The sequence below is a fragment of the Rissa tridactyla genome, chromosome 8, assembly GCF_028500815.1.
Source record: "Rissa tridactyla isolate bRisTri1 chromosome 8, bRisTri1.patW.cur.20221130, whole genome shotgun sequence".
In the NCBI taxonomy this organism is placed as follows: domain Eukaryota; kingdom Metazoa; phylum Chordata; class Aves; order Charadriiformes; family Laridae; genus Rissa; species Rissa tridactyla.
The window spans coordinates 34,520,708-34,535,935 of NC_071473.1; the positions used below are offsets into that span (position 1 = coordinate 34,520,708).

Here is a 15,228-nt window from a genome sequence, read left to right on the forward strand (position 1 = left end):
GGTGGTGTTCCTCAGGGCTCGGTGTTGGGACCATTTCTGTTTAACGTCTTTATTGATGATCTTGATAAGAACATAGACTGTATCATCAGTAAGTTTGCAGATGACACCAAGTTAAGTGGGAGTGTTGATCTGCATGAGGATAGGGAGGTTCTACAGAGGGACTTGGACAGATTGGATTGATGGGCCAATGCTAACGGTATGAGCTTCAACAAGGCCAAGTGCCAGGTCCTGCACTTGGGCCACAACAACCCCATGCATCGCTACGGGCTTGGGGAAGCGTGGCTGGAGAGCTGCCTGGCAGAAAAGGACCTGGGGCTTCTAATTGACAAGCGGCTGAATATGAGCCAGCAGCGTGCCCAGGTGGCCAAGAAAGCCAATGGCATCCTGGCTTGTATTAGAAATAGTGTGACCAGCAGAAGTAGGGAGGTGATTGTCCCCCTGTACTCAACACTGAGTACTCAGCACTGGTGAGGCCACACCTTGAGTACTGTGTCCAGTTTTGGGCACCTCAATACAAGAGAGATATCGAGGTGCTGGAGCGAGTGCAGAGGAGGGCAACGAAGCTGGTGAAGGGCCTGGAGAATAAATCTTATGAGGAGCGACTGAAGGAGCTGGGACTGTTTAGTTTGAGGAAGAGGAGGCTGAGGGGAGACCTCATCACTCTCTACAGCTACTTGGAAGGACATTGTAGAGAGGTTGGTGCTGGTCTCTTCCCACAGGTAATTAGCGAAAGAACAAGAGGGAACGGCTTCAAGCTGCAACAGAGTAGGTTTAGACTGGGCATTAGGAAAAAATTCTTCACAGAAAGAGTGGTCAGACACTGGAATAGGCTGCCCAGGGAGGTAGTGGAGTCATCATCTCTGAATGCATTTAAGAGTCCTTTAGATGTGGTGTTAGGGGATATGGTGTAGGGGAGAACTTTGTAGAGTGGGGTTGATGGTTGGACTCGATGATCCCAAGGGTCCTTTTCCAACCTGAATGATTCTATGACAAAATAAAGGTATAACACAAGTATAAAGCACTGAAAAAGCCGTAGACTAATTAAGAGAGAAAACTCAGTCATGGAAGTTAGGTATGGTAACTAAAGCCAGTGACTGAGGGAAAAAATGTAGCAGTCTGCCCCAAAGGCAATTAGCTGAAAGGCAACTGAACAAAACCACCCTTGAAACACATATTCTCTTCGTGCTCGTGAAGGAGAAAAGAAAAAGCAGTGAAAGGGCTGTAGATTATTTTGCAGAAGTGAGGTGTTTGCTAACTCCAGATGACTCTGGAGTGGAGCATCAATCAGATTAACTTCTAAAGCAGATTCAACAAACTCTTAGATAGATGTTGTTAATTAGAATTAAACCGGCCTTTGATTCTGTTTACAAAGTGAATGACTACTCTGAAAACAAGAGTTGTCAACCTTGCTTTTACTGGATATCAACAGTGTCCCCAAAGGAGTCAGAATACAAGGCTTTAGTGCATGGTGAATTCATACCCTATCTTACCTTCACAAGCAATGTGACTTGGATTAAGTGGGTCACCTCTTGACTGCAACTCACAGGACCTTTCAAGGATCCAATTTTTTCTCACTAATGCAGTAAAATACTATCGACCTTTTTATTGCATTAGTTTTCTGACACACTGTCACTGTCTTATGGAAATGACAACAAGCAGTGGTGATGGAACAAAGTAAGCAAAGACAATGACAGAAGTGGGAAGGCAGGATGTCCCCATTCCAGTGGCAGAAAGCTGGTGATTTCCCTCTAAAATCTTGCAAAACTGTACCTCAAATCCCAGATCTTACAGTTGATCTGTATGCTGAAGGGGAAATAAGAGTGCTATAAACTGAGTATCTGTCTGCTATTCTGCAGCTTCATAGGAATACATCTGGAAAAAGAGATTAAATAAAACCCTTTTTGCCTTGGCTAGAATATCAAAAGGTTTATAAGATAATTCAAAGTTCTTTTACAAACCTGGTTCTGCAAAGTTTCTAAGAGGATCATCTCCCATAACCCAGCCATTATGAGCCATGAAATAACACGCTTTATCCGACTGATGTATCATAGCTTCTTCTTCCTCCACAGTTAGCTCTTTGAATGGATACGTAAAATACCTATGGAATAGACAGGCAATTAAAAAAACAACCAACCAACCAACCCCATAAGGTAACCTAGAGATGAAATTCATTGCCTTTGAAATTAAAATATCTGCTATGAACTGGCTTGTAGATAAAAAACAGATATAATGGGGAGCTTTCTATTTTGTAGTAAGCCTTGAAGGAGAAAGGACAGGTGCTGCCACTATTTTGGTGTCAGGTGGTAGTGTAAGATTAAAGCCCTGGCCCTTCAGATACATGAGTAGCATCAAGTTCAAACTTGAAAGGTGTAAGCTTTCCTAGTTCCACCCCTCTTCCACCTACATAGTGCAAAATTGCCCTTTTAAGTCTTTGATGTGTTCTGAGTAGTCCTTCATGGTCTGTGGTCACATTTATTTATTAAAACAGTTACCATTGTTGCTTAAAAAAAGACAGTAAATTCATTAAGTGGCATTTTTCCACGGGAAATTAAACATACGCTTGTACATATAAATTTATACTTCTAATAAACTTTGAACTCACTTTCCCTAGACAGATTCTAATAGTTTCCAAACAAATAAAATAAAAAAAATACCTGGTAACTAGAGGATGTTTTCTACTGATAGGACCCAGCTTAGGACCATTACCAGCCAGCCGTTCATAAACCACAGTCCCCACAAGACAATTGACAGCCTAGAAGTAATTAAATTATGCATTATTGAAATACTTGCATTTATTTGCAATTTAAAACAATTTCACATTAAAACACAGTAATTATAAGACCTGCTCTTGATGGTGATTAGTTTGTCTGTATTGCTCAGCATTCAGTTCCTCAATCCTCTTGCGAAACCAGTTGCAACATTCTTCTATTGCAGCTGGTCCATTGCTTATTAGGACATTAAAAGCAGAGAACTATTAGAATAATTTATTTTTAAAACATGCAGTATACATAACTAAAAGGAATGAAAGATTTAAGTTTTCCCATCTCTGAAAATAATTTCATTTATTTGGTTTTGCAAATTTAACTTCACTTGTGATTTTTAACTTCTAATCAGTAATACAATACCTGTGTGGTATGAACGTTGCCAATGCTATATTCATATCTACAGTACAGCCAAATCGTCTATAATCAGGGTCCTGAAGTATTTGAAGATGCTGATTTGGATCAGATTTAGTGCTCATTTTGCCTAAGAAAAAGATAGAAAAAGAGTATTGATAAAGTAAAAACAGGCATTACACTGAAAAGATACACAACTTTTACCATTCTAGCATAAGCAAGATATGGGTAGATAAAGGCTTTGAAGGGGTGCAAAGTCTTCAAAGACTTTACTAGCCCTCAAAGCATTCTTGTATGCTTAGATCAGCACAGCAGATTTCTCACATAGCAAAAAATTGTTTCATTTTCCATATTAAGTTTACCTATTAGTTGCTTGAACTATAAATATATAATCCACATGCTTCAGCAACATACCCTTCCTTTACCTTGAGTTAGAAGGGTTTTAAATTGCTGCACAGCTTTGTTAACATCCACTTGGAAAAATTCCCATAGTTTAATTTTTGGATATATATCTTCCCAAATTATTTTACGGATACACTGTAAAAATAAGAATTATGTTAGTTAATAATGTTGATGATTGATATAATTAGGAAAAGCTAAGTGCTCATATGAATTGTTCAGGAAAAATATTTAAAGAGTAAAGAGTTATTTGATTACGTATATCTGCAAAGCATACATCAGTTTCTGTGCACTTCCACAGCCTTAGAAATATCAAGGGTTTATTTAGCTATTTATAGTGTTTATTAACTTATACTTAGCTCTTATTCACTTACATTCAGGTGATGATCATTTTCAATCAAGGGAGGGACCCCCTTAGCAGTGCACTTTCCATCAGCCACCATACAGGTCAAGTGCCACAGAGCTCTATCCAAGACCCAAGCTGGCTTCAGGTGAGGAGAATTTACAAGGTTATAGCCACATTCTGGATGCATCCTGAGCCATTCACTGTTTGTTGCTTATTCAAGAAAAGGAGGAGAAAAAAAAAAAAAAGAAAAAAAAAGATTAGGTACACAAGCTGAACACTTAATTCTTTTGTAAAAACGTCCTAACACCAAGAAGTTAAGGCATGTACAGTTAGTTCACATTTCAACTAAAGTTCCATGCCAATAGAAAAATCATGTCTTATGCAGAGGTATGCATTACTGTTAAACATTTGTTTTGCCACAAATACAGCTGCAGAGACTGCAGAGAAACATTTTTGTTAGTTACATAAAAATATGCAATAGTACCACCAACTCTAAAACACTAGAAAACCCACAATAATAAAATCACATTTTTGTTGCAGGAAATACATCAAATGAAGTGCTCTTTGTGTGTTGAAAGCCAAACCTACATGCCAAACCAAGATTTAAGATGGCACAAGCTATTTATTTTTTAATATTCTTAACTCTATCAGATGATACCCACACAGAGCCAGAGAGTAAGAGGGCATACACACTGCCCAAGAAATAATTAATGAAAAATGTAGTTAACTGGGCTTTTGAAGAAAGGATTAGCTGCGACCCTGTTGTGTACATCCTAAGAAGCAGAGTGATGGGAAGCGATGCCACGGAGTCTTACACAGGAATGTGAGTGCACTGTCTGGTGCATGCAAATGGAACGCTAGTTCAAATCAAACACCACACTCCACTGTGTCTATTTTCTGAACTTCCCACATAGCATGAACAAGCACCAGAAGATATGCTGAGCACTAAGAATTAACTCGGAGAAGGTAAGGAGCCGTCACTAGAAAATGGGTGCGATATTCTAATACATACAGTAGTGGGCATGCAGTAGCATGAGTAAATACATAAAGAGAAGACAGAATTTGGATTCTGTAAGTATGAAAATGAGGAAAAAGAATCCTCAAGGGTTAATTTCTTTCCATTTTTGGAACTGTCCTAAACACAGTTTAACTTAAAATAATTTTCATACGTTCTTTTGAATGAATCTCTGCAATTGAAAAACTAAATATTAAAAAAAAAAAAAAACAAACCACCATGGAGTGCATAAGAACAACAAAAAAAAAATCACTCAGGTTTTACAAGGTTTTTTAAAATCATTTTTCATAGAATATGTCTTATTAATCCACTGTTTTAGAAAAGCAGAGAAAAATAGAAGTACTTCACACAAGGGAAAATATATGACAAATTATTCTATTGGAAACATCAAGAGAGCACCATTAACGTGTCCAAAATTATAGCAGAATAATTAACACCTAAACCTCAAGTTTGCTTCGTTCAAAGAAGTTCAAACAAAAATGTCAGAGGGAGAGAAAACAGTGTACTCTCTCAGCTTATAGTGCTAACAGCTCTTCTGAACACCCTCTTACATTACATCTCAAGATCATTTTGAACATGGCAAAATTCCATGTTTATAAGGTAATACCATTTCTGGAAATTAAGATCTTCATAGTTTAAATGCCACCTACAACTAGAACCACCATACTTATTTTAAAGTTACATAAAGCAGTAATAAACTCAGGCTGTTAAAGGCTGTTCTAGACCAACCAGATTCCCCCCTCCCCCCTTTCTTTTTATATAGCTATACTATTTCTGGAAAAAAAAAAAAAAAAAAAAATCTCCAAAAAGCAAAACTAGCTTACTTGATTTCATCTAGCAAGAACCACGATTTACTACAAGGGACTTTAATGAGTAAATACAATTAATTCTAAAGAGACAATATATCATTTCAATCTAAGGTGTTATCATGCCAAAAGAAAAAAGTCAACAGGCCTTCCACTAAGCCTGGTATGGAACAGAATGATGTTTTCTGATCAGAAGGTAACCTCCAATGATTCACAACGTAACACCAACAGAAATCTAATTCTGCAGAAAAAAATTTGCCCGAAACATCACTTGTGATTACATTTATTACAGCTGGGGAGAAAATACACACAAGTATAAAAATATGGAAATATTAAGATACAGAATTACAGAAAACAATTTCCAAAAGTAAATACTTTCTCATTTAAGAAAATAATTTCACATTTTTCAAAGGACTAATTCATTGTTACATAAATTAAACACAAACTTATTTAGTAGTGATGCTCACTGCCCAAGACTACTTTTTTTTTTTCCCCCTCCCCTTTATAAAGCTGAGCAAAGGAGCTGTTTGATGTGATTAGTCAAATGCTTGGAAATAGGATTTACTCAAGTGTTAAATTGCAGTTAGACAATAGTAGCCTCTTCTGAAAGGTAAAGAAAATATAATTTATTTAAATTTATTTTATTACTTTATGCTTTATTACAGCCACTGAAAGATCAGAAAAGAAAAAATCGACTCTCCTTTTTCTATCTCCTGATGAGAAGTAAATGCCAGTGAACACAATATTTCTTATTTGATGGTGTTTGAACACCCTGAAAAGGGTGCCCCGAAAAGGGCACATCTACCCAGTTACCAGACAGGGTTTGCAAATTTATGTGTGATACTCCTGCTAACATGCCAAAGGTGCATCTATATTTAACATTAGCCCATGCATCTACTTTATTTTTCAAGTCAGGCTATAGATGCTGGGTTTCATTAGAGACTGACAGAGACGTTAACATCAAAAACTGATTCTCACCACTCTCTACTGTGCAAGCAGTCTGTTCTCCATTTCAGTGTAAAAACCAAACACCTTAACTTAACCACTTAATATTGAAAGTGAGCTGCCTGGCTTTACGAGGGGAACCATTGCCATTTTTGTACAGTGGTCTCAGCTAGAAAGCAGAAACTACTAACAGATACAACCACTATAAACTGAAGGGTCATGAGCTGTTAGAATTACCAGCATTAGAAGATTTACTGTGAGACAACTTAAGCTTTTAATGCAGACATGCTGCAGAATTAATAACAATGTGCAAGTATCCATAATCTGCTCAAAATAACTGACTATACACTTTGTGTCTTTTATATTTAAATAGTTCTATGAAATATTTTTTACAATTAAATCACCCTAATGTGCAGGAATTAACTAATTTAACTACTAGCAACTATTATTCATTTAAATACCAAAAAAAAAGTGAAGTTAAACTTCCATCTAATCAAGATCCAGACAAAAAGAACCTCAAAAACTGTTTGCCTATTTTCTTATTTCAGAAGCTCCAAAATGTTTTACCTCTACAAGTATATACGATATTATTGCTTACGCGGACTTTTATCAATGTATCTTTCTGTTTATGCTAAATTTGGCATTTAACAAAGTTTGGAGTCAGTTGTAAATCAAGAGGTTTTGATTATAAACGACAAAGATGGGGAAAAAGATTTGAGTTAAAAAGTTTGAAAGGAGGAAACAAAGCCATCACGTATATCTTGCTTAATGATATAAGTTAGGACCATGGTCATTTGAAAATTTCTATCCTGTTAGAAGACACTCCTAAACATCCTTTCAGCATAGTGTAAATGTTTAGTCATCCATCCCAGTGAAGATTACTTTGAACTCTTAATGTAACCTGGAAAAGTCCTTCTACAAATGTAACCAAGTAATAATGTAACATTTTTCTTCTCAAATATATTTTGGAGTCTAATAAATAGTTTAGGTTTAGATATTTCTGTCCATAAAAACATTCTCCTTGCTAGCATGCAAATATACACAGTAAAAAGATGACAGGATCTGAAGCACATGTGAGAGAAACTGCACTTCTAGTTGATGAAGTGCAAGAAATTTTTTATCCCAAATTGGAAGAACGTTTAAAAGTCTAATTCCCTCAGACACATAGCCAATAACTATACTTAGTAACTTCTCAACAAACAGATAGGGTAAACAAGAGGGCCCACACTGCATCGCAGACTGACTGGATAGGAATGTTTGGCAGCAATCAACACCAAAGAACTAAAGCAAATAAAGCTTGAAATTCACAGATGTCTATGGTTAGGGGTTTTTTAAGCCTCAAAGGACTGTAAACATCAACATACAAAACCACCTCTTGTACTCTCTGCTATGAGAATACTAGTTATTGTGATCTTTAGGATTATGGCAAAAAATGAAAACTGCATTATAAACATAAAGTAAACTCATTATCCAAATAATCAGCAAACTTACAAATGATCAAGTACTGTAATTTAAATTTCATCAGATCATACTGAAGAAAACCCACTGTCCCTCGGTGCACAACAGACAACTTTAGCTACAAAAAGCAATTAAGTAACGCCTTCAATGCACTGGTGTATCTATGCTTAAAAAGAACACACCCCAAACACAAAGCTATCTTCCCCCCGGCCTTCCCCCACAGACTGAGCTGTAACATTTCCTCCACTGCTTAATCCTAGCCTCTTGTCCCTATTCTGTTTGTTGTCTGCATGTTAGATGCAAATTAGAGCATTTACTTTTAAGCAGCTACAAGAATACTACCCTGTTTAACAAGAAAGTACTAAGTTTATGTTCACCAAATAATTCATAATGCAGATTCCATTCATTTCTGTGGAAGCTGCATATCACGGGTCATAAAAAGCAGATTATAAAAATACAGACACATGCACAGTTCATTACTTCTCTCTAATAAGGGCTCTATTTGCTCTTGAAGTAACAGTACTAAATTCTTTTACATCTGTTATGGAGGCATATTAATTATAATTGTAAAGAGTTGTCCTGGATTTGAGAGATTCAAAGACAACTAAGTTGCTTAAAACAGCTACTAGAAGATGGGTTCAAAGGGGAACAGTTAAGGGAAATAACGAAATGTAATTATAGGATCAATCTGGTTATTAACACACACACAAATCATACCTGTATGATTGTAGACTACATCTGTGATGCAAAGCATATTCCATTCATTTTTCAGTTTTTCCACAAGAGCTCCTATATCGCTCCAAGTGCACTGTTTATTATGGCTTGAAAATTCAGGATTTACTTCTAACTGATCAGCCAGTGAATAACATGATCTAGACAGTCCAAGCTTCTGCAGTGGTGTAAAATGAATCATGTTGTAACCTACGTAATAAGAAGCCATTTATTTAATAAGAAAAACAAATTTCAGTCAAAGTTAATTAAAAGAAGCATAAGAAGTTACAGTTACAATATGTACTTAAAGCTAGTGTTTGGAATTACCAGTATAAATTAATCTGAATCTTCCCCTTGAAATTCAACATAACACAAGCTTTAAAAAAATCATCCTGTCAGTTCTACAAACTTGCAAGTCCATGTGAAATCAAAACAATAAAACAAAAGTGATTCCCCGTATCAGGAAATCCCTGAATTTTTGCACCTTTGCAAATATTTTAATAATTTCACTGACTTAATTTATTAACAAAATTTAATCTAGTAGAAAATAGTTTACAAAATAAAGAACAAATGAGCTGTTTACACTGAAGCTCTTCAGTGTTACTTTGGTTTTTGATCATAAGACAAAAACATATTTTCTTTAATATGTGGATTGGCATTACCTGTTTCTTTTGCAACTTTAAGCCTATCTTCCCATTCATGAAACGGTCCCAGACACTTAGCGAGGAACGTCTGGAGTGTAACACAATCCAAAGGTAACACATGATTATCGGCTCCAACATGCAAAATAGGATCCACAACTATGTAACCTCCACCACTCTTTTCATTTCTAGGAAAAATTAATGTTCATTGGTATAGTAGACACCCATTGTACAAGTTAGTTTCAGAAAGAGAATCCAAGAAGCACAGCTACTTCAAAAACACAGTAGCCCAGTACAGGGGCTGGGGGGAGGTGGGGAACAGGACTTCAGGGCACCTGAAGAAAATAGAAAACACTGAAGATACGTTCATCTCTTTGGCATCATATCTCTGCTGGACTAATGCCAGTTGCTTACAAGAACACAACTGGGATACAGAGCTTTGAACTCTCTGCAAAAGGGAGATACTTTTGTTATTTTCTGAGACGGAATGCTGGCACCTCTTTATAGAATACCAACATAAACAAAGCAAGCATGACTGCCCATCTTTTATACAAAGACCTCCATTTGGAGCACCATCCTCGGAAAGAGACCCGAGCTAACTGCTCTTTTAAGCCTGAGGGAATTTAACCACCCATCTTCCAGAAACTCAGAGTTATCAGACTACAGTCATTACAGATACTGGCATTCTCCTCAGCACTTGTCCTGTAGAAACAAAGGACAAAGTAAAGAATGTGAAGTAAAGAATGCCAGAATATCTGTGCTAGAAAGAAAAAAAGCAGCCTTCAAAGCCAATGAAGAAAATACAAATTAATTCAGATACTTGGAATGCTGATGACTTTGAAAACTTGTAAAAATGGCTTGCCTCTGCAAGCAATTGAAAAATCAATTAACTTCGTTCTGTACAGTTCCAGAATATCTTTGCATCAGAAAGTATTAGACAACTACCACAGCTACTGTCTTTCAGTAGCAGATTCAGATAGGCCTCATAGTTGCAATTTGAAAAATGCATGGGGAAAAACACATTTGTATGCTTGACAGTGATTTCTTCAGGTTAAAATGTAGACCAAGGGAGAAAGACTGCATTTGGCTGTAAGTATAGAATTGCACTTACCCAAGACTGAAATAGTACTGGTATGACCCTGAAATTTGCAGATCCAGCTTACAGTATTTGTCAGAGTCATCTTCTTTTCCTGTGGGATTGTGCCACGATAGTGTCCTGAACTTGTGGCGATCAAATACTTCTCCAGAAGCTGGATAATTTGTGTACACAGTAACAGGCTTGCCTTGAAGAGTTGGGCCCAGTCGGAACTGTAGTTCAAAACCTCAAGAAAAAAAGAAAAAAATCACTTCATGAGGAGGACTAGATATTCCTGTTCCATAACTGCAAATCACAACTTGATATTATGTTAAGAAGAAAGTGCACCAACATATCTGCCAAGAATTTCAGCAGAATGGTATTATTTCTACACCATCATCTCTCCCTGCTTTCCTAATGTTCTTTGCACACTTTACATATAGTCCTTTTCCTTTACTTATATGGCACTATATCTCCTTTTCAATTTGTCCCTCTTTGCTATATAAAGTCTTAAGAACAAAATACAGCAAAACATCATACATTTTTATGCAGATTTTGGTTTATGTAGTATTTAAGTATTTAGGTTTACCAAGCATGTATATTAAACTGACCCATAAAAACATCTGAAAAAAATCTGGAACACATTCTGAAACAGAAAACATTTAAAATCCCTTCATTCTCCATTGAGGGTTCACTATACAACGCTAAATTCCTTAGGATTTTAACTGTAAAATGACATATACTTGTGTGTAATCTACGATATAGAAATTGTTAAACTTCCACAGAGCTCAACAAATCAAAGGGAGATTTGTATACATGCTGCAGGTCATGTACACATAGAAAGAGCACTATGTAGGCTTAAGATATCCATGATAATGAGAACAAAATTAAGTTAAAATATTAGGACCTAAACCCATGCTGTAGTCTGTTCAGCTGGATATGAAAAATTCAGTTTAGGCAACAGGTTTCAGAATAGATTTCCACTTGCAAGTATCAGGGCCACCATCACATGCATGGCTAATTACAGCGTCCTTTCAAATGACTGAAACAGACAGGTATAAGTGCTTGCACAATTACTTTTACTAAATTACATGCCAGTCACGTAGTTAACTGTAGTAACACACCTACTAGCCCTAGCAGTCTACAAAATTGGGAGTAAAAAAACCACCTAAGTATTTGTAAAGAGAAAGTTATTAATACAGAGATGAATTATAAAAGTATAAAAAAACCCAACCCTGAACAATGGCAAGTTCCAGTATCTTAAGTTGAAAAAAATTCCATTTGCTTATTAAGTAGAGTCATGGGGACTCTAATATCAGAATTCAATGTCTAAATACATTTAAATGCAAGTATCACCAAGCTCGCACTTTCTCTTATTAACATAATCATCACTGCACCAAAACTGCCACATAAAACAATGGGTTTAGGATCTGAATATTTGTCAGGTAAAATGAAGCTCATTTGATTGTTAAAAAAAAAAAACATACACATACAAAAAAATCACTTCTGGAAAGTTAAGTACACTCTCCCCAGTACTGTCCTGACATTTTATTGTAGGGATTACTAAAATTAGAACACAGGGATATATGCCATTGATATCTTATTTCCTGTAACAGTTATACTGACATCAGGAACGCTGTGCTCAAAATTAGCTATGCCCTCTCAGAGACTGCTACCAGCAGAGGCACTTTAAATGTTTGAATAAAATTTACACAACTGGAAGGACGATTTAATAATTGAGGTTATGGTCAACTCCGCACTTCTTCACTACTGACATTTTCTTAGATTGTACTGTGAGAAAATTTTGAAATCAATATAGTTGACGAGAATTCTTATTCTCCAGAATGAAAATCTCTCTCCTCTACTAAACCACTTTGATATTAGGCTCCTAGATCCGTAACATAAAGTAATAAAACCCACAGATGTTGCATCATTAAAAATTAATCCTAAAGACAGTGGCTTTAGTTTTAGTCTGAATTTGCTGACTGGCATAATAGTAGACCAATTAGTGGGGTGGCTTTTTGTTTGTTTGGTTGGGTTTGGAGGTTTTCATGGGTTTGGGTTTTTTTGTTGTTTGGTTGGGGTTTTTTTTGGTTTTGGTTGTTTGGTCTTTTTTTTTTTTCAAATAGACTTAAGAACACTTTCAGAGAGAAATAATGCCAAGTTCTTAGAGTTCTTAGAAATATGTGACCAGAATACTAACACAGCATGGCTACAAGAAATCTGACAGGCAAGAGAAGATTTAGGAAGAGCTGAAGATCCCATATCCTGCAACATTATGTCAGACTTTGCAAAACATTAGTATTACTGATATATTTCAAAATTATAATATTAAAGATGGGATGTTGCATAACACATTGCGGATAACTACTAGAGCTCGACTTATGAGAACTTTTTCAGGTCACCGAAGTACAGCTTATAAAAAGGAGAGGTCCTGTCCTGCAGGGCCCATCTAAAAAATGCTTTGCGCTTCAATCCCATGAGGGCTGACAGCTCCTAGACGATCTGCTCTTCATCCTCAAGAGTTTTACGAGTCAGACCAAACCCCAACTGGAGCCCACAGAGCTCTGCAGTGGAAACAAGCATGTCAGAAATTGTTTCATATTAAAACAAGGAAAAAAGTCCTCAGGCTGAGCTCCTTTTCCGTTGCTGTCCGAAGAAGGCGGAGAGCTCCCGGCCATTTCCCTCTCATCCAGCCGCGGGGTGTCCCCGCCGAGGAGGAGGAGGAGGAGGTGGTCGAGGAGGCCGCCGCCCCCGACCTACCTTGCTCCAGCCTGAAGAGGGTCTTGTCCAGCTTCTCCATCTCGCCGAGGTGCAGCAGCCGCGTCTCCTTACCGCCCGGCATGGCTGCGGCCGTCTGCCCGGCGCTCCTCCCGCCCCAGGAGACTCACTTCGGGGAGGAAGAAGCGAGCCCTGCCGTGAAGGGAACACAGACAAAAACCCACAGGTCAGCGGCGACCCTCGTCAGGACGGCGGCCGTTTGGGAACGCCTCACGCCGCCGGGCTCGCTTACATGTTCCCCAGCCCCGGGGGAGTGAGAAGACGAGGCGCGGCAGGGCGGGCAGGAGGGTACGAGGGAGCTGTCAGGAGCCACCCAGACCTCCCCTGGCCGGGGACCGCCGCCGGCAGGACCCCACAGCACCTTCCCCGTCCCACAGCGCGGCCCGGCCCCGCAGCCAGAGCCGCCGAGGTGCCCCCGGCCCGAGCCGCCCCCGGGGGGGGGGAGCCTGACACCTGTCACTCTCCCCGCTCGCCCCGGTGCTGCCGGGAGTCGCCGCCAGGCCCCTCATCACCGCCCTGCCTCCGTGGGAAGCGGTGCCCGCCTCAGCCGTCCCACCATACTCACGAGCGGGCCCGCAAAGCGGCGGAGGCGCAGCTCCCCGCCGAGGGCGACGGCTGCCGAGGCCAAGCGGAGCCGGGGCGGGGGCTGGAGCAGCGCGTCCGCCCTCGCCTGCTGCGGCAGCCCCGGGCGGGCAGGCACTCACGCACTCGGCAGCAGCCGCAACAGACTCGGCGGCACCGCTTATTATTTTTTTTGTTTGTTTGTTTCCTCCCCTTTTCTTGCTTTTTTTTTGTAACAAACTTTATTGGTTCCGCCGCGGCCGCCCACGGAGACGGGCGGCGCCGGCGCAGCTCCCGCGAGAGTGCAGGGCCCGCCCCGGCGACGGTGCGGGGCGGCCGGGCCGGGGCCGCCCCGCCTCTCCCCGCCCCTGCCGGGCCGGGCCGGGCTGGGCTGGGCCGGGCCCGCCCCGGGAAGCGGGCCCCGAGGGGAGCGGTTACCTTAGGAGCCACCCCCCGTCCCTGGCGTTGATGCGGCTGCGGGCGGGCTGAGCTGTTCGTGAGTCCGGGCCGTGGAGCACCCCAGGGCTTTCGGGGAGCGCAGGGTGGTGGTACCTGATGTTCCGCCCTGGCCTTTACAGCCACAGCCCCCACCAGCGCCCTCACACACGGCTTGTGCGCGCCGGCGCGGGAGACCGCCCGCCGAGGGGGTTCGGGCGGCTGAAACTGAAGCTCCGTGTGATTTCACGGGCGTTCCGCTGAGGAAAACGTGACTGTAAAGGCGGCCTGAAGTATCTCGGCTGACGCCTTTCGGCCCAGCCGCGCCTGGCCGTGATGGAAAGGCTTCCCCAGCTTCTCCGCCTCAGGGGCCGGGGCGGGCACAGGGCGGCCCGGCAGCCGGCTCCTTCCCGATAGGCTGCGCTGTAGGAAAAAAACCATGGTGTCAGCTAGGGTTTTAGGGCTATATATAGTATGTGGGCAAGGCTACAAACTCCGGGGATCTCTCTTTGACCAAGAGGTAAGGTGGTTTAAAAAAAACCACCACAACAGCAGCAAAAAAAACCTCCAAAACACCACCCTTATTATGAAGAATACTGTCACTAGACAGCTCTCACCATTGCTTTATATTGCAGAATACCTGCGACAGTTGCTCCAGGCCTCTCAACACCAAAATCATTTAACTGCACCCCACTGTAAAGGTCAGCCTTGCAGCTTTGGAAGGTCAGTCTATTTTTATTGCCTAGAACTACGTTTAAAAAAAAAAATGTGCTTCTCAATTTACAGTCACTGTTACACTTTTTTTTTTTCCCAAAGATGGTATATTTTGTGGAATTGGGAGGAGCCTGCAAAACAATTTGGACTTAACCATTTGCTTCCAGTCATCCCGTGCATACCGTTACAACTATGTCTTACTGCAATGTGTTCATCCAATTACAA

At 40.2% G+C, this 15,228-nt stretch overlaps 1 protein-coding gene across 4 annotated transcripts in view; it reads right to left on the reverse strand.

Annotated features, from left to right (window-relative positions):
• Positions 1-14,629, reverse strand: part of AGL (amylo-alpha-1, 6-glucosidase, 4-alpha-glucanotransferase) — a 40,777-nt gene extending 26,148 nt beyond the window's left edge. Inside the window, exons 1-11 of one of the 4 annotated variants that reach the window (XM_054211251.1) lie at positions 14,293-14,629; positions 13,276-13,425; positions 10,549-10,759; positions 9,459-9,625; positions 8,803-9,006; positions 3,890-4,071; positions 3,542-3,653; positions 3,126-3,246; positions 2,843-2,945; positions 2,655-2,752; positions 1,959-2,098 (exon numbers count right to left, since the gene is read on the reverse strand). In XM_054211251.1, coding sequence (XP_054067226.1) covers positions 1,959-2,098; positions 2,655-2,752; positions 2,843-2,945; positions 3,126-3,246; positions 3,542-3,653; positions 3,890-4,071; positions 8,803-9,006; positions 9,459-9,625; positions 10,549-10,759; positions 13,276-13,357 — 1,420 coding nt within the window. In that variant the 5' untranslated portion in view covers positions 13,358-13,425; positions 14,293-14,629. Of the gene's footprint in view, positions 1-1,958; positions 2,099-2,654; positions 2,753-2,842; positions 2,946-3,125; positions 3,247-3,541; positions 3,654-3,889; positions 4,072-8,802; positions 9,007-9,458; positions 9,626-10,548; positions 10,760-13,275; positions 13,426-13,525; positions 13,733-13,858; positions 14,132-14,292 lie in introns of those variants that run through there. The other 3 variants (XM_054211250.1, XM_054211249.1, XM_054211247.1) reach the window with 3 other exon arrangements.
• Between the last annotated feature and the right edge of the window lie 599 nt (positions 14,630-15,228).